The following is a 19,654-nucleotide window of genomic DNA, read 5'->3' on the forward strand; positions in this document are numbered from 1 at the left end:
TGCCCCTTAAAATCCCTTAATTTGAGCTAAGTCCGGAACCAGTCCAGCAGAACTGTCGTGGAGCGGACTCAATCGTCGCGGCGCGACACATAAAGGGAAAATAGGCCCTTCTTAACCCAATCCCTGATCCAGGTTTGCTTTGTTTGTCGAGGCGCGACCCAGTTTGTCGCGGAGCGGCATTAGCCGTCGCCTGGACACCTCGACAACTTAAGCAAATTTTGATTTTATTTCATTCGTACACTTAAATCCCGCTTCCTATAATCGCCTAACCTCCAACAATGGACTCACAAGACTTAACGCTATCGAAACCCACGTATACACTTGTATATGCACCCATTATCAAGTATATATATATATATATATATATATATATATATATATATATATATATATATATATATATATACAATTTCACACAATCTAGCGAGTTACAAACGTAAAATGATTTAGTATGTACCTTTCGATATGTACGGGAAAAACGGGATGTTACAACTCTCCCCCACTTGAATCGGAGCGCGTCCTCACGATCCAAGCTGCATGACAAGCCGGAAGATAAACTAGCACAAACTCTTCGGGTTCCCAAGTAAACTCTGAACCCTTACTCCGACGCCATTGAACTTTAAAAGTCCTTACCTCTTTATGTCTCAATCTTTTGACCTTCTCATCAAGTATGGTAATCGGTTCCTCGATATACTCTAACTTATTATTTAGCTCAATCTCGTCTAATGGCACCCAAGATGAATCATCCGCAAGACACTTACGGAGGTGGGAAACATGAAATGTATTATGGATTCCCGCAAGCTCTTAGGGTAATTCCAAGCGATACGCGACTTCACCAACACGAGCTAAAACCTTAAACGGCCCAATATACCGAGGAGCTAACTTTCCTCGTTTCCGGAATCGAATAATACCTTTCCATGGCGAAACCTTAAGCATCACCATGTCACCTTCTTGAAATTCGATCGTTCGTCTACGTTTGTCGGCATACGACTTTTACCTATCCTGAGCCTTTTTCAAATGCTCTCGAATCACATCAATCTTGCTATTCGTCTCTAAAACCAAATCGGTACTCCCGATTTCCTTTTGTCCCACTTCACCCCAACAAATCGGGGTTCGACACCTACGCCCATAAAGCATCTCGTAAGGTGGCATCCCAATACTAGTATAGTAACTAGTATTGTACGAGAATTCCACCAAAGGTAAGTGCTCGTCCCAACTACCACCAAAATCGATAATGCACGCGCGTAACATATCTTCCAAAGTTTGATTCGTACGTTCAGTTTGACCGTCCGTTTGAGGATGATACGTCGTGCTCAATTTCAATTGTGTACCCATATCCTCATGAATCTTTTCCCAAAATCGAGATGTAAAACGAGTATCTCGATCCGAAACAATCGTTATAGGAACGCCGTGTCGAGAGATAACTTCCTTGATAAACAACTTAGACAAGGTCTCCGACGATATCGCTTCCTTAATGGGAAGAAACAAAGCACTTTTCGTCAGTCGATCAACTATAGCCCAAATCGAATCAAACTGGGTTCTCGCCGTTTTAGGTAACTTTGTGATGAAATCCATGGTAATGTGCTCCCATTTCCATTTCGGGATTTCTAACGATTGTAACTTACCATACGGCTTTTGGTGCTCGGCTTTAACTTGCAAACACGTGACGCATTGCTCAACATACTTCACAACATCACGTTTCATGCCCGGCCACCAATAATCTTTCCTTAAATCAAGATACATTTTCGTTGCGCCCGGATGAATGGAATATTTTGACTTATGTGCTTCATCGAGTAGCACTTGTCGGTAATCACCCATCTTAGGCACCCACACTCTTCCTTGAAAAGACAACAAACCCCGCGAGCCCATAGTAATGAACTCTGATTGTCCCACAATTCGCTCCGCATGCTTGTTGTGAACGTAAGCCTCTATTTGAATCACTCCGAGTTTTTCAAGAAAATCGTTAGTAATAATCATACGTAACAATCCCAATCGTAACGCCGGGTGATGACTCTTTTGACTTAACGCATCCGCGACCACATTTGCTTTGCCCGGATGATAAAGTATTTCACAATCATAATCTTTCACCACATCCATCCACCTACGTTGACGATAATTCAAATCTCGTTGATTAAAGAGGTGTTTCAAACTCTTATGATCCGAATAAATCGTACACTTGACACCATACAAGTAATGGCACCAAATTTTCAACGCATGCACAACCGCCGCCAACTCAAGATCATGAGTCGGATATCTTGTCTCGTGTTCCTTTAATTGTCGAGAGGCATAAGCGATGACTTTACCTCTTTGCATTAGAACACACCCGAGTCCAATTAACGAGGCATCACAATAAACCGTCATGTCTTCCACCCCTTCCGGCAAAACTAACACCGGAGCTTGACATAACTTCTCCTTTAACAATTGGAAAGCAACTTCTTGCTCGTTCTCCCAAACAAACCTCGCGTTCTTCCTTGTTAATTTCGTCAACGAAGAAGCGATTTTAGAAAAGTCTTGGATAAACCGACGATAATAACCGGCCAATCCGAGAAAACTTCGGACCTCCGTAGGCGTAGTCGGTTGTCTCCAACTCTTCACCGTCTCTATCTTCCCCAGATCCACTTGAATGCCGTCTTTGTTCACAATATGACCAAGGAATTGAACTTTCCTTAGCCAAAATTCACATTTGGAGAACTTAGCATACAACTTATCCTTTCGTAACGTCTTCAATACTTCACGCAAATGACGTTCATGTTCGTTCATACTCTTTGAATAAACAAGTATATCGTCAATGAACACAATTACCGACTTGTCCAACATAGGTTGGCACACTCGGTTCATAAGATCCATGAATGTCGCCGGTGCATTCGTAAGACCAAAAGGCATAACTACGAACTCAAAATGCCCATAACGTGTTCGAAAAGCTGTTTTCTCAATATCTTCCTCATGAACCCGCATTTGGTGATAGCCGGACCGTAGGTCGATCTTAGAGAAATACGTCGCACCTTGGAGTTGATCAAAAAAATCGTTGATCCTTGGCAGTGGATAACGATTCTTGATTGTAACTTTATTCAACTCCCTGTAGTCGATGCACATCCGCATACTACCATCCTTCTTTTTCACGAATAAAATCAGAGCGCCCCACGGCGAAGCACTCGGCCGAATAAAACCCTTCTCAAGCAACTCTTGGGTTTGATTTAACAACTCTTGCATTTCCGTCGGTGCTAAACGATAAGGAGTTTTAGCAATGGGAGTAGCTCCCGGAACCAACTCAATGCGAAATTCAACTTGTCTTTCCGCCGGAACACCCGGTAACTCGTCCGAAAAAACGTCTTCGAATTCACTAACCACCGGAATTTCATGAATAGGTGGCAGCTCATCACGAGTATCAACAACATGGGCAAGAAAAGCCAAGCCACCACTAATAAGAAAACGACGTGCCCGTGCAAAAGAACATATCGGCACAAGTCTTCTTCGTCTATCGCCATGAATAATCAACTCTCCCCCACTTGGGGTCTTCACACGTATAAACTTTTCATGGCATGCAATATCGGCTCTATTTCGATCGAGCCAATCCATACCAACAACGATATCAAAATCGCCCAAAGTCATAGGGATAAGATCAATTTTAAAGTTTTCGGCACCAAAAATGAAATCACAATTCTTACATACATCAACCACTAGCATCGTCTTGCCGTCCGCTATTTCGACTTCTACTGGACGACTTAACTTAGCTAATGGTCTATCAAGTTTAGGCACAAATTTTGGAGACACAAACGACAAATTTGCACCGCTATCAAAAAGAATCCTTGCCGGATTAGAATTAACCAAGAAGGTACCTGAGACAACTTCGTTGGATTGCTTGGCTTCGTCGTTAGTCATCAAATAGTTTCGACCTCGAACCGTACCTGCCGCCTTCTCTAGCCTTTTAACATTATCGTTGTTCAAATCGGGACACTCCGACTTTCGGTGTCCTTCTTTACCACAGTTATTGCAAGTAAATTTGTTCGGGCCATTGGTACAATCACGGGCCATGTGTCCCCTTTGTTTACAATTAAAACACGTGGGCCCGAAACCTCCGGAAGCACCCTTCTTTACACTATTTAAGCTTTCGGAGCCTTTCTTGTTCTTTTTATTTGAAAAGTTCGAATGACTCAAACCTTCAAACTTTCTTTTAGAAAAAGTGAAATCACTCTTCCTCGGAACCTCCGGTTCAAAACCTCGAGCCAACTCGAATAGCTCTCAAAAGTCTTAGACATTCCCCGACTAATCTTACCCTTTAACTCATCGTTCAAGGTACGGTAGAAATCTTTCATTAGCTTGTGATCGTCACCAACATATTCCGGGCAAAAGCGAGTCTTTGCCAAAAAGGTAGACTTGAGAGTAACCAAGTCCATTGAACCTTGTTGCAAATGATGCAACTCGTCCCGGATTCTATCAAGGTCGGAAGAAGTTCGGTATTCTTGAAAAAATTCCTTCTTAAACTCCTCCCATGTCAAGCTCATACATTGCTCTTCACCATTTAAATTGATTTTATCGTCCCACCACAACTTGCCTTCTTCACGTAACATGCTAGACCCATACCTCGTCTTCTTCTCGGGAGGACATTCCGCGGTACGGAAAGCTCCCTCGATATCGGAAATCCAATAAGTGCTTTTCAATGGATCCCTCACCCCATTAAACATCGGAGGTTGAGTATCCTTGAAATTTTTGTAGTGGAAATCCCGCCTTCCACCCCCACCATTACCTTCACCCCCTTCGCCTCGAGGATAAATGTTTCTAGCCTCTAAAGCCTCCTCTATTGCGGCTTTCATTCGATCATTGATCATTTCGGTCACTTGTCCATCGACCGACTCTTGGAAGACCTTTCGGACATCGTCAAGAAAATCCTTCTTTAACTTTTTAAAGATGGCCTCAACCTTGGCCGTGAGTTCAACATCCTCAATCGTACCACCGTTATCATTATCGTGTCCGTTTCTCGTCTTCATTCTATAAAACGGAAAAGATTAAACAAAGGACGAAAAGACATAACATGTAAGTATATACATGTACACCACACTACTCCATCTCGCTCGACAATCATCGTACATTACTTGTTTGACACGATTTGCACCCGTAACAATGGTAGCTAATCGTTGTTACGCGAGCACGTCGCATTAACTCGCTAGTACAACGTCCGTCTTGCTTGATGATTGCTAAACACAATACAAAACAATTAGCACAAGGTTAGTTCACATAAACCAAAGCACTAACAATTCCCGATTAGACCCAAAGTCCTACCAGTCCCGCATAAAGCGCTCACACAATAAAGTCCAAGTCTAGGCACCTATCTCAAGTCGCCTAAATCCCTTAGACCATGCTCTGATACCACTTGAAACAACCCAACCCGTATTCCATACGATATTTTTTTTTTATATAATACACATTTATGCGCCAATTAAATATGTAAACCATTCCACAAGTTCCATTTAAACGTACAACAGTTTAAATGTTTACCAAAGGCACAAAGGCCAGTAATTAAGTTTAATACAAGTTTGACCTACTACAATGATAGTTTATAATCCAAATGACATTCGAGCATGGTTTGGGGCTAAACTACCCAAAACGTTAGGCCACTTCAAAAGCAATCCAAAAAGCACCCCCTGTCAACACAAACGGGAGACAACTAATCCAACCGTATGCCCTTACCCTTGTCCAAGCAGGAACCTATAAAAATGGTAAACAATGAGAGGGTAAGCAATGCTTAGTGAATGCAATAGTTATACATACATATATATAACCCATCTATTTGCAATCACAAATACCAAATACCTCGCACGAACATGTAACTCACATAGCAAGTGAATCATACCCGAAATACCAACAAGTCGTACATTGACACCAAATCTCATTAGCATATACTCAACACCATATATATATATATATATATATATATATATATATATATATATATATATATATATATATATATATATATATATATAATGCTAAACGATCACAATACAATATGGTTAACCATGACGCTATGGTGCTACCGGCACGTGGTTCACACCATACGCATTTGAGTCTCACTCTTTTATAGTGCTACCAGCACATGGTTCACACTTTGACGCTACCGGCATGTGGTTCACGCCTCACTTTATAGTGCTACCGGCACGTGGTTCACACTCGACGCTACCGGCACATGATTCACATCCTATATCCGTCACATACATGTTATGGCACTACCGACACATGGTTCATACCATAACATTCACAAATAAACACCCCATATACATGAACGTATATTTATTCCACTCACCTTGTCACAAGGATGATGATTTAGCACTTCCAAGCTTCAACGCAATGTACCTAAATCATTAAGTGCACATTCAATTTCACAACTAGTGGGATTAACCACAATACTCCCACTTGAGCATTTAATGACCCAATTTGCATTAAATGACTCAACTACTCACAACCGCCCATAAATGGCCAAGACTCGTGTTAAATCACTAAAGCTAGTGATTTAAAGTCTATTAACATTAACTAGCACAACCTAGTGTAATTCATACCCATCTCACCCAAACTAGGTCAACATTACCCATTTTGACTCATTTTAACACTTTGACTCACAAACTAGTCATACTTAGTTCATTAACTATTTTCATCATCATTAACAAGTGTATTAGTGACAAAGAACCCATTTAACACTTTCAACTTCAAATCCTAAGTCAAACCCTATATTATAGTTACTTAGGGTTTCCTTTCATCAACACAACCCAAATTCACCCATTTGAACCCCAAATGGGTCACATAAGTTCCAAATGAACCAAAACCCTAGCATAACTAATTAAAACTCGAAACATAAAGTTAGAACTTACCAAAACTATCTTCTCGTAGCTAGTAACAAGGAGAACAACTTTAAATCTCGCTCCTAGGTTTGATTCACAAATCTCCAACTCCAAATCTCAAGATTAAACTAAGTGGGTTTTGTGTTTTGGGAGAGAAATTGGAAAGAAAATGGAAAAGGAAATGAAATAAATGAATATGTGGTGGAGAGTTAATGCTCCCATCAGATCCACATGTCAATTTACCATTTTGCCCCTTAAAATCCCTTAATTTGAGCTAAGTCCGGCACCAGTCCAGCAGAACTGTCGTGGCGCGGACTCAATCGTCGCGGCGCGACACATAAAGGGAAAATAGGCCCTTCTTAACCCAATCTCTGATCCAGGTTTGCTTTGTTTGTCGCGGCGCGACCCAGTTTGTCGCGGCGCGGCATTAGCCGTCGCCTGGACACCTCGACAACTTAAGCAAATTTTGATTTTATTTCATTCGTACACTTAAATCCCGCTTCCTATAATCGCCTAACCTCCAACAATGGACTCACAAGACTTAACGCTATCGAAACCCACGTATACACTTGTATATGCACCCATTATCAAGTATATATATATATATATATATATATATATATATATATATATATATATATATATATATATATACAATTTCACACAATCTAGCGAGTTACAAACGTAAAATGATTTAGTATGTACCTTTCGATATGTACGGGAAAAACGGGATGTTACAGTGATTCACATGCTACATAATTGAGTCGTAACGAGCCATATGACTAATTGAACGCATTTCGACCGACCTTGTGTCTTACCCGATATTGATACAACTTACTTGTTTAGGTCAAGGCTAAGCAACTTTCATTTGCACAACGTTTAATTACAAGTACTTTGGCGTACAACTACGGTGAGATCATAGTCCCACCTTTTCAACAACTTTTATTCTTTTAAATCGTGGGCTGAGAAACATATACATTGTTTACATCTTGTACTACTTACTTTTATACTTTGAACACAAGTACGAAAAAAACATTCCACGTGCGAGTTAGGACAAAAAGCCTCAATTCGATTATCATTAGTTACACTTGCAGGGTGTAAGCGAGAACTTATGTTGTGTGGCCATACGGGTTTGACAAACCCTCATTCAGACGGTTCGCTACCGTTATGCGGATGAAATATATTTTTGAGAAACAGTGTAGGTTCTAACACTATGTGTATGGGGTAAAAGAAACGTTAAGCCTTGATAATTGGGTGCTCGCGAACAACAACTTTTGGAATGCAAATGATTTGGATAATCAACTTTATGGAAATACAAAATCTTGTGGTTCAAAAACAACGTTTACAAATACACCTATGATTTCACCAACTTTTTTCGTTGACAGTTTTCTATGTGTTTCTCAGGTTCATACTTGGCTACTTGATACATGATTCCGCACACTTTGATTAATTGCTTGGGGTCAAGCATACATGCATACGTTAGTGATAGCACCTTTGGATTCAAACTTAAAGCTTACATACTTACGCTATTTATAGCAACCGTGATTTTAAACTAATTATGTCGCAAGTTATTTCATTTATACTTTATAACTTTTGTAAACTTAAACTTGTTGTCGAACCGTTGGGTAAACTAAACTTTGTAAGTCTTGCACGTTTCAAATGAATGCGACATAATTTTGGTCAAACGCGTCTCATTTAGGGACTATGACCACGCAACGGGACCTAAGTTAACGACGCCGTCAATGACGATTTTGTCGGGTCGTTAGACGTTGTTTGTTTGATGTAATTAGATCTTTATCTTATCGTTGAATTAAAAGTAGAGGCCATTTAGTTTCTAATTGGAACTTATGGTTGTCTACACCGTTGTAATATCCTTTAGCTCCTTGCTAAGGATTATTGTTTAATGAATTAAAATTGTTGTTTGCTGTTACAATATATATATAAATATATATATATATATATATATATATATATATATATATATATATATATATATATATATATATATATATATATATATATATAGCCAATGTTATGTTTATATAACTATGTAATGTTATTCCACATGACTACATTTAATAAACGTATCTTTTTATCAAAATTGAATTGAATGTATTTTATTTAAATGAGTGATGTGCAATCTTTAAAATAAGGAAAATACATCTAAACATATCATATGTACTTTATTTCTATTTTTATAACTCAATAAACATAAACATTAATATTGATATCAAGAAAAGTCGATATTTATTTTATATTATATGATACTTTTAACTAATTAAACATTATATATTATATAAACTTAAATATGAAAATATGATATGTTTGAGATAGCTGTATTACACTATTACGTTCAGCTTTCTACTTAAAATAAAAAGATACCTTTAAATTTCCCGTCGTGGTCTTCGGACAAAAAGAAATTTTGTACAATTACTAGGCAAAAGTATTAAAAAAGGCTTTATATTGTAATATTGTCAACAGTGTCAATGAACCTTGAAATTTGAAATTTCCATTCCCTCGTTCTTTTTCAAAATCCGAACATAAAACCTAGGGTTTCAATTTTTTCCCCCAATTTTATGCTCGTTATTTCAATTTCAATTTATTCGAAGGACGATGGGCTGTTTCTTCGGTTGTTTCCGTGTTAACGATAATCGTCGCACTTCAGTTCATCTCCTCTCTCAACCAATTTCTTCAAACCATAAGGTAAAATTCGGAATCTAAATCGATAAAAAAGATGAAGAAATTAGAAGTTTATAGGCGTTTGATGTTACTAACTTGTTTTCTGTGCTCTCGTTAAGGTTCCGGTTGAAGCTGTAGCGCGAAATCCTTTATCGTCGTTGCTACTTTTAGAATGTAAGTCGATTATTCGTGAATTGTGATTATTGATGTAATATGTAGGTTAGTATTTGTGATGCTGAATTGTATATGTTTGAAGATTTTGCTTAATGTTACATTACTTGCTGAGATATTAATGTGAGTGGATCAGTGTTTAATTTATATTCATATTTCTCATGAATTATGAATATGAATTTAATTAATATTATAGAGTTTATGTCTGGAGGCTCATATTTATGATGTTGAACTGTATATGTCTGAAATTTTGTTATAGAATATGTTGATTTACTTGTTGATAAAAGGTATGTTCGCCTTTCAGCTGAAGAAGGAGATCAATTGTCACAAAAAGAAAGGAAGTGCGGTTCTCTTGGATCTGATGCGCCTGATGTGGATTTTAACGAGCTGGAGGCTGAGGTACTTATTTTATATTTAATGTTTATATAAGCTGGTATCCAAGCTTAAAATACTGTTGGTATATTGATTTTTTTATTATAAGTCTTAACTGATCATAATAAGTTATAACTTTTGAGAAACATGATGTATAAGTATGACCTTTTTTGTTTCAATAAGGTTAGCTTTAATATCAGGTGCTCGTGCGTCATTTTCTCTAGATGGAACGTGATTTTTTGTTTCTTTTTAGAATATGCGTTATTCGTATATGATCCATTTTGGTTGCTTGTGATGTTTTTCATTTTAATTGCAAGTTTTTTTTTTTTTTTTAAACTACTAGTTCAAGTGAATGACAAGCCATTTATCTCATTTATGTGACATAGATTTATTGCTAGTTAGCCAAAGATAGTGAATTATTTACATTTACTATCGCCATTTCTAAGTACAAAACACAAAAATGGTAAGAAACCAGGTCGCTTCTTGTAAATTTTGTGACTGCCGTTTTACCTCAATAATGGTTTTTTTTCCCCTGAGGCAAGGTATTACAAACAATTAAGTATATTATGATTAAAAGTTAAAACTACTTTAAGTTTCTAAACGTTGAATATATCTTATTAGTGAATTAGAACGGAATAACCACATGTAGGTCTTGAGGCCTATTCACTAGTGTTAAATCCCATAATTGACAATAATATTTAATATGTATATATATATTTTTTGTATTTGTTAACCAAAAGAAAGACTTATCTAACACTATTGTTTGTTGGGTGCCAAATGCTAGAAGTTAACTGTCTTTCTAGCATATAATAAGGCTAAATATATCACATTAGTAAACCAAACTGACAAATCTTTTACCTAATGATCCACAACGGCTATCCAGTATTAAGTCAAACTGATTGTCTCACAAGTCCAGAGCATCTAGTGTATTACAAAGTAATTCGTAATCTACACTGATATTTGCTAAGTAATAAAAACGGATACCGAAACTTCATTCTAATGTATGGGTTTGAACAGTAACAAAGGCTTAAAATGGGTCTACTGATGAATAGAAGTCAGTGCTTATCATTCTTCAGATACCAAAATATAAAAATATAGTCAAGTTTAATTAGTAGATTTTGGAATTAGTTCAAAAAATAATATACCTTTTGTACCTTTAGATGGAACACTGTATGCCTAAAGTACTGCAAATTTTTTTATTTTATTTTTATAATTATAGCCTGACAGATCAGACAGTCGATACTCGTATAGTCATATTATTAAAAAGCATTCAGCTTTGAGCTGCAGTTCAACTGACCATTCTGCTACAAACTGTAACTCTATAGGCTAAATTTCTCAAAGCTTGTGGCACTTTACCACAGACCCCAGCTGAAATTCGGAACAATGAGAAACTGGCAAATATGGAATCTGGATATGGAGATAGAGAATCTTCAACATCTCGTTCATGGCTTCAAAATGATAGTATTGAAAAGGTCAAACTTGAAAAGCTACTTGATCAGAAGCTTTCTCCAGTCAAACTAACTGAGGAATGGGAGAATGAATCAGATTACTCATCACATTCACCGGACAGGTATATTTTATTCGGGCGATAACTGAATTAGGTTATGGTTTCGAGTTGTCAATTGGTCAATTACCGTTACTCCGATTCAGGTTAGTTTCTGATTTAGAAACGGACACTGACGTAGGCATAAAATACGTACATGTGTAATACAACCTAGTATTCTAGTGTATATCTATCTTGAGCATCAGAGATGCATTTTTTACTAGAGTTGGCAATATTAATGAGTTGGAAGGTTAGGGTAAAAGATCTCATATATTTGGGTCAATCCACGGATCTTATCTTTTATCCAATTTTCTTAATGTTACGAAGAAGCAATGTGTTAAAATGGTGACAAAAAGTATTGTTGCGACAGTAATGTTTATCTTGTTAATAGTCATTTTGGTAGTTTTATGCTTTTTGATCCACTTTATATGACTTTCGACTTATTTGGCTTATTTGATCCGTTTGACTATTAAATCAAAAAGCTTTTAGCTTAACTCATTTGACCCATTATAGATAACACAGAAACCAAATCAACCCATTTATAGGTAAACCGGTTAATTTGCGAGCTTTACTCATGACAAACAGATAAGTAATCATTTTGGGTCCATGTGTTCTGTAGTTGTTTGACTGGGCAAAATTCAGAGAGGACCTATTGCAGCTCAGGAGTCAGACGTAATGTAGAAACTTCTCACGCACATGCTGATGTCACACAAAATCCCATCCCTTCATCTACTCCTCATGTTTTAAGCACACAGTGTAGAAACAAATCCGTTCCTTTTGATTGTAAGTTTGACCCGTCTTCATTTTCTGCAAGTAATGCTTCATCCATAGTTACATGTGAACAAAAAAACCCATCTGGTGAATATACCATTTCAAAACCTTCACCTTACCCTACCCCTCTCGAATTAACCAATGACATTCAAACACCTGGCACCTTTTTCCCAACTGGGAAGTCTCCACGTATTAGATCTCAGTATGTTCATCCAGGGCTAAACCCTGTCGAAAACGCTGATCAGTTGAAAAAACTGGTTGCAAATAGTTTTGGTTCTGATGATTATGATTACTCTGCTCAATTAAAAGAACAGCTTGAAGAAAGAACAAATACAGCCGAAAAGCAGTTGACTGTGGATACAAGTTTGTCATCATGGTTACCACCAAAGCGGGCCCACCAAGGTCGTAACAACCGTTCGTTTATTGGCAAAACGGTTGGGGATAGGCCTATAATTGGGATGGTTGCGGCTCATTGGAACACTGATGAAACTGAAACTGTTTCTTCCCAATCTAAGTGGTGGGATGGGAATGGAATACCTAATTCAACTAATAAATACAAAGAGGTAAGTCATATTTATAAAATGATTTGCGTACGTCTAATACACAAAAACGTAAGGCATGTATGACTTGATGTTTTGTCACTTGTTTATGGTAATGCAGGATCAGAAAGTGAGTTGGCATGCTACACCGTTTGAGGAAAGATTGGAGAAGGCTTTATCCGAGGATAAACTTACTGGTGACAGGTATGATATACTTGACAATCATGTTTGTCACAATTAATATATTTTTGTCATACACTAGCAATTATTATTATGTTTAAAAGTGTGGTATATTATGTAGTAGCGTGATGCATGATTAGTGGTTTATAAATCATGTATTTTAATCATAGCCTGGATAGAGACTAAAGAGACAACAAACACTCTTTATTTATCATATTCAAATAAGATCCTTAGAAAATTAATCATTAGATGCTTATTTGTGTGCTAGAAAGCACCTAAATTTGAATCCTACATTTTAGTTTTAAAGAATTGCAATAATAGGTTTTTGTAAATCAGGAAGCAATTTGGAAAGGTGTCATTGCCACCACCGATAGACTGCTGATGCCAGTTCCGTGTGAAGATAAAAAAAATCGAGTATTTGTTGTGATCTCATAAAACCTACCAGATCTTTGATCATAATTAGTGTGAAGGGATTGATTGTTGGTTTGAATGCCTGTGCTTGTTTTATTTTATTTGTTGCACATTATCAATCATTATTAGGAGATAATATTGTTTGCAAAAGCGAGTAATTTTAGACAAGTTATGTAAATGGAAATGAAAATGCAAAATGCCTAGCATATTCAACCGTTGCATCCAAGTTTTTCATAGAGAACAACTTGAATGGTTTCTCTACTTTTTTGGTAAGTCAACATATGAATGCCTACAATGATGATTGATTTCCAGACGGCTTAAATTCTTTCCTATCATGTTTTTTGATTGATTGATTGGAGTAGTATGCTTACTTTGTACTACTAAAAACTGGTAAATATGATATATGATACTCCACTATTAAAATAGTACTCACTCTGTCTGTATTTTAATTGTGAAGGATTTGCTGACGTGTTAAGTCATTACTTAATTTTAATCTCACATGCAGACGTGTTAATCCCTCTAATAATCACAATTAACAATAATTAACACTTAATCATTCCACGCTGTCACAAACACAAACCGTACGTTCATTCCCAAAACCATATTCCGCCCAAATTTGTTGTCGCCTCTCTTCTCCTTCGGCGATTCTGCATCCCATCCCATACAAACCGTAAAACTCAATTCTGCTTCATCGTAGATGTCATATTCGCTCGATTCAAAAAGGTTTTCATTTGATTGCGTAAAGGTATGTCGATTACAAACACACATGGTCATTATTCAACGCGATGATGCACTAACGGTTTCAAATTTATTGGATTTATCATTGTTATCTATATATCTATATCTATATATCTAAAAGAGAAATGTCAGATGAATAGTGAAGTTTATAAGCTTCACAAATTTACAACAAACTTTTTTTTTTTTTTTAATTCAACGACGCCCTTTATAATAGTTAACTTTATCACATAATTTTTACTATTTAATAACTATTCAATATTATTATTATTATTAATTTAATTTAAATCGTGTTCGAACACATAACTAATTTAAAAACTTTATAGCTTTTTATTCGTTTTTCTCTTTTTTCTATTTTTGAGAAAAAAAATTGTTATACAAAGTTATCGTTTTATGTCAAAAAAAAAAAAAAAAAAAAAAAAAAAAAAAGTTACCGATCCAAACTCAAAATGCGCTCTGAGAAAAAGTAACCCCAACGGTCACCCCCAAATCTCCAAGTCCCCGAACCCTAATTTTCCATTACTTTCACCACCGCAACCTACCCTACCCTAAAATAAAATCATCAATTCCGGTTGGCCGTCCGGTGATCCATACACCACCAAACTTCTTTCGTTCTCCTGAGTGGACTGTTGGTCTTCACAGTGTTGCTGCTAAGTTAACCCGAGGGATTAATTCACCCTCGGTTGCGGTCCAATCCTTGAATGGTTCGAAAGTATTTTGGTACCCTGTATTTGTTGGATGGCCTCTCCGGCGAAGTGGTGGTGCTCCGCCTACCTTTGGTCGTGGGTTTGCTCAAGCCTGACCTAGCTGTTCTCTTGCACCGAATCGTTGTTTGGATGAGGGTCTGGTTCGGAGCATCCTGATTGTGGATTCGGTGCCTCTAGAGGAAGAAAAGGTGAAGGATTTTCTCTTTAATTGCAATGTTACCATTTCAAAATTTCTGTAAATTAGGGTCGGTCGTTTGGATGTGTATTGGTATGTTCCAACTTGGATGGATACTCCAATCTGGTTGCTCAAGCTTCGGGTTCGGGTTTTGATTTGGTGGTTCCCTTTGCTTAATAAGGCCGATTCATATTTGAGTTAGTGGGATCCCAGCTAGATTTGTGTCGATCCGTAACAACGGGATGTTTTGATCAAGTCAAGGTCACCTTGTGGAAAATATGAGTTGAAGACTAAGAAAGGTAAGGGTGTTGTTGGTTCGACATCGGGTATTTGATTCTTTGGTATCGGTTTTGTTAGCATATGTGGGTCGCTTTGTTTAGTCGCTAGGTATGTTGCGTTTAGTTTGTTGTGACTTTTTGGTGTCATCTTTTGTCTCTTAGGTATGTTGTTTGTTTTGCTTAGGTGGTTCGGTTTTTTTTTTTTTTTTTTTTGCTTGGTTTGGTGTGTTGTTTGTCGGGCCTTGTTGTCGGGTTTGTATTATTTTGCTTGTGTTTGAGTCTTCATTATTTGGATGAAGTCTCCTTTTGTTATATATAAAGTTCTAGTTTTTTTGCCAAAACAATAAAAAAAAAAAAAAAAAAAAAGTTACCTGTCTTCCCATAATCATGATCATCAGTTACATAAAAATAGTTTAGCTTAGTTACGGAGTACAATATTAAGGCAAAAATAATTTAGTTGTAAGCATAATAATGTGACAATTCAAAATTTAAAATTTAAAAGCATTTATCATTGCATTAATAACCCGCAGTTACATAAACTTGTTAAGATTATAAGCAAATTAAACGACTTCTTATGCAAACCATATTTGTTTATATAAAATATAAACAGTCCAGAGAGGAGTGTTGTTTAATTCAAAATCCAAGAGAAGCGGACAGGTATTTAGCTTTTCACGTTTTATACTTTTCATTCAAATAACTAATTTTTATGTTATTTTGATGAATCATATATGTTTAACTGTTCTTTTCTATAATTTGTGTTGTAGGTGTCTATCATATAAGGTGAAATGATTAACAATGGACAGTTGATTATTTACGGTAAATATCATTTGAATATTCTAAAGCAAATTTAAATTTTTTGTGTGTTTTTAATTGTTATTGTGTTATTTACTTACTATATGTCGTTTGTTATATGAATTCCCTATGTTTATGATGTTGATGTATATATGTCTGAAATTTTGTTATAGAAAATATTGATTTACTTGTTGATAAAAGTTATGTTCACCTTTGATCAGCTCAAGATAGAGATAAATCGTCACAGAAAGAAATGAAGTGTGGTGCTCTTGGATCTGATGCGTCTGATGTGGATTTTAACGAGTATCAGGTACTTATTTTATATTTAATGTTTTTATTACCTGGTATCCAAGCTTAAAATATATACTGTTGGTATATATTGAATTTATATTATATAAGTTTTAACTGGGTCATAATAAGCTCCATGCCTCCATCTTTTGAAAAGTATGATGTATAAGTTTGAACTTTTTTGTTTCAATAAGGTTAGCTTTAAACATCATGTGCTCATGGTTTTTGGTGCAACAAAAAAAAAAAAAAAAAAAAAAAAATTACACCTAATTGCTACCAGTAATTTCTAAAATAATTTTAGAAAAGTTACACGTAACAAAAAATCTTACTTATATCATATTATTTAGAGTGATAAAATCAGCATAGGTAATGTTTTTAGTTAGTTACTGATTAATGACTGTCTCACAAGTGCAGAGCATCTAATGTATGACAAAGTAAAGTAATTTTTAATTTTATACTGATATTTGATAAGTAATAAAAACAGAGACCGAGACTTCTTTCTAATGTATGGGTTTGAACAGTAACAAAGCTTATAATGCGTATCATTCTTCAGGTATAAATTTAAAATACAAAAATATTGTCAAGTTTGATTAGTAGATTTTGGAATTATTATAATAAATAATATACTTTCCGTAGCTGTAGATGTAGACCTGTATGCTTAAAGTACTCCTGGTCTTTGTTTTTTTATTTTTATAGTTATATCAGACATTCGATACTCGTATAGTTATATATGATTATAGCCTTTGAAGGTGCGAAGGAAAAGTGGGTGGAAGCAGCGTGATTATTATTATTATAAAGCATTCAACTTTGATCTGCACTTTAACTGACCATTATACTGCAAACTGTAACTTTATAGGCTAAATTTCTGAAAACTTGTTTCACTTAACCACAGACTCCAACTGAAATTCGGAAGATTAAGAAACTGACAGATTTGGAATCTGGATATGGAGATAGAGAATCTTCAAAATCTCGTTCATGGCTTCAAAATGCTAGTAGTATTATTAAAAAGGTCAAACTACTAAAAAAGCAATTTGATCATAAGCTTTCTCGAGTCAAACTATTTAAGGAATGGGAGAATGATTCAGATTACTCATCATTTTCACTGGACAGGTATTTTTGTTAATGTTATGAAGAAGCTATGTGTTAATATGATGACAAAAAGTATTGCTACTACGATAGTACTGTTTATCTTGTTAATATAGTCATTTTCGTGGTTTTGTGCCTTTTTAATGCACTTTAGATGATTTTTTGACACTTTTCAACGTATTTGATGCGTTTGACTACTATAATTTAAAACTAAAACCTTTTTTTACACTAACTCATTTGACCCATTAGATATAACACACAACCCATATCAACCCATTTATAGGTAAACGGGTTGATTTGCAAGCTTTTCTCATGACAAACTGATATGTAAGCATTTTGTGTCCTGCATTTGCTCTGTAGTTGTTTGACTGGGCAAAATACAGTTGAAGGCTGTGGGGTCAGACATAATGTAGAAACATCTCAATCACATGCTGACCTGGCACAAAACCCTTCATCAGGTGAATATACTTTTGAAGAAAAAGTAAATTCAGTTGAAAATGAATCGAGTGTGGATACAAGTTTGTCATCATGGTTACCACCAAAGTGGGCCCATCAAGGTGGTAACAACCGTTGTGTTATTAGTAAAACTCCCGGGGATAGGCCTATAATTGGAATGGTTGGGGCTCATTGGAATGATGATGAACAACCTAAGTTGTGGGATGGGAATGGAATCCCTAATACAACTTGCAAGTATAAAGAGGTAAGACTTTTTTACAGTACAAATGTTGCATATTTCTTATACATAATAACGTAAAGCATGTGTATGACTTAATGTTTTGTCACTTGCTTTTGGTAATGCAGGATCAAAAAGTGAGTTGGCATGCTACACCGTTTGAAGAAAGATTGGAGAAGGCTTTATCCGAGGATAAATTTACTGGTGACAGGTATGATATAATACTTGACAATCATGTTTGTCCTATTTTTGTACTAGAAAGCACCTAAATATGAATCCTAGCAACATATCTATTGATAAATTTTAGACATTTTTGTTTGAAGATTTGCACTAATAGGTTTATGTAAAGCAGGAAGCAAATTGGAAAGGTGCCACTGCCACCGATAGACTTGGATGAGAAAGATGAATGTAAACCATCAAACCATTCTGAATCTGGTTGCATTTTGATCAGTGGTTCTTGAGTGCTGATGCCAGTTCTGGGTGAAGATAAAAAGGCAAATATTTGTTTTGATCTCCTAAAACCTACCAGATCTTTGATCATAATTAGTGTCAAGTGATTGATTGTTGGTTTGAATGGCTGTACTTGTTTTTTTGTTGTTATTGTTGTTGTAGTAGTTGCTGTTGTTGTTGTTGTTGCACATTATCAATCATTAAGAGATAATATTGTTTGCAAAAGTGAGTAATTGTAGACAAGCTAGTAAATGTGGATGAAAATGCAAAATGCCCAGCACATTGCACTGTTGCATCCAAGTTTTTCTTGCAAGTCAAACTGTGAATGCCTACAATGATGATTGATTTCCATATTACCCGGCTTAGGCCATGTTTGTTTTGCACTACAATGGAACTTAATATAGTACACTATTAAATGGTGTTTGTTTTTGACTTAATAAATAAGACACGTCTTAATATAAAAAAGTAAAAGAATTGTGATTTTCCATTTAAGTCCTCAGTTTTTAATAACTGATGATATTTTAACTCTCACTTATAAAGTTAATTTAGTAAATTTAATTATTCAGACGTTTCTTCAGCCTAAAAAAACAAACAATAATTATTTATTCGTTAATTAATTTTTCAGACGTCATATTTATATTCAGATAAAATGACTTAATAAGAAGAAAAAAACAAACGAGACCTTAATCTTTATTTGATGTTATCTAATTGGAGTAAACTAGATAAAAGCCCGGCCGCGCGTTGCTGCGGCGAAATCCTGATTGTAAGTAGGGTGTTTATTGGACCATTTTACGCTTTCTTTTATTTCCCATATCAGATCACACTAAATGGAAAGACACAAAATACAGAAAAATAGAAACACAAATGGTGTATCACTAATAACAATTAAAAGATTCGTAGCAATTAAAGAAACATAAATTGAATAAGGATCAGCTGATAATTTATGAAATATAAAAGCTACAAAAAGATTGAAA

The 19,654-nt window shown here is 35.8% G+C and overlaps 2 protein-coding genes across 2 annotated transcripts; both read left to right on the forward strand.

Annotated features, from left to right (window-relative positions):
* Nucleotides 1-9,443: 9,443 nt before the first annotated feature.
* Nucleotides 9,444-13,575, forward strand: LOC139860082 (protein JASON-like). Its single transcript, XM_071848855.1, has 7 exons — nt 9,444-9,533; nt 9,629-9,683; nt 9,985-10,079; nt 11,378-11,622; nt 12,215-12,929; nt 13,027-13,109; nt 13,422-13,575. Exons 1-7 carry the CDS (start codon nt 9,444-9,446, stop codon nt 13,465-13,467), a joined length of 1,329 nt encoding a protein of 442 aa, XP_071704956.1. The 3' UTR covers nt 13,468-13,575.
* A 2,834-nt stretch (nt 13,576-16,409) lies between these two features.
* Nucleotides 16,410-18,750, forward strand: LOC139858884 (protein JASON-like). The gene is made up of 5 exons (XM_071847722.1): nt 16,410-16,493; nt 17,364-17,581; nt 17,918-18,257; nt 18,359-18,441; nt 18,583-18,750. The coding sequence occupies exons 1-5, from the start codon at nt 16,437-16,439 to the stop codon at nt 18,689-18,691; spliced, it is 807 nt and encodes a 268-aa protein (XP_071703823.1). The 5' UTR covers nt 16,410-16,436; the 3' UTR covers nt 18,692-18,750.
* Nucleotides 18,751-19,654: the final 904 nt, after the last annotated feature.

The sequence above is a fragment of the Rutidosis leptorrhynchoides genome, chromosome 7 (assembly GCF_046630445.1).
Source record: "Rutidosis leptorrhynchoides isolate AG116_Rl617_1_P2 chromosome 7, CSIRO_AGI_Rlap_v1, whole genome shotgun sequence".
NCBI lineage: Eukaryota > Viridiplantae > Streptophyta > Magnoliopsida > Asterales > Asteraceae > Rutidosis > Rutidosis leptorrhynchoides.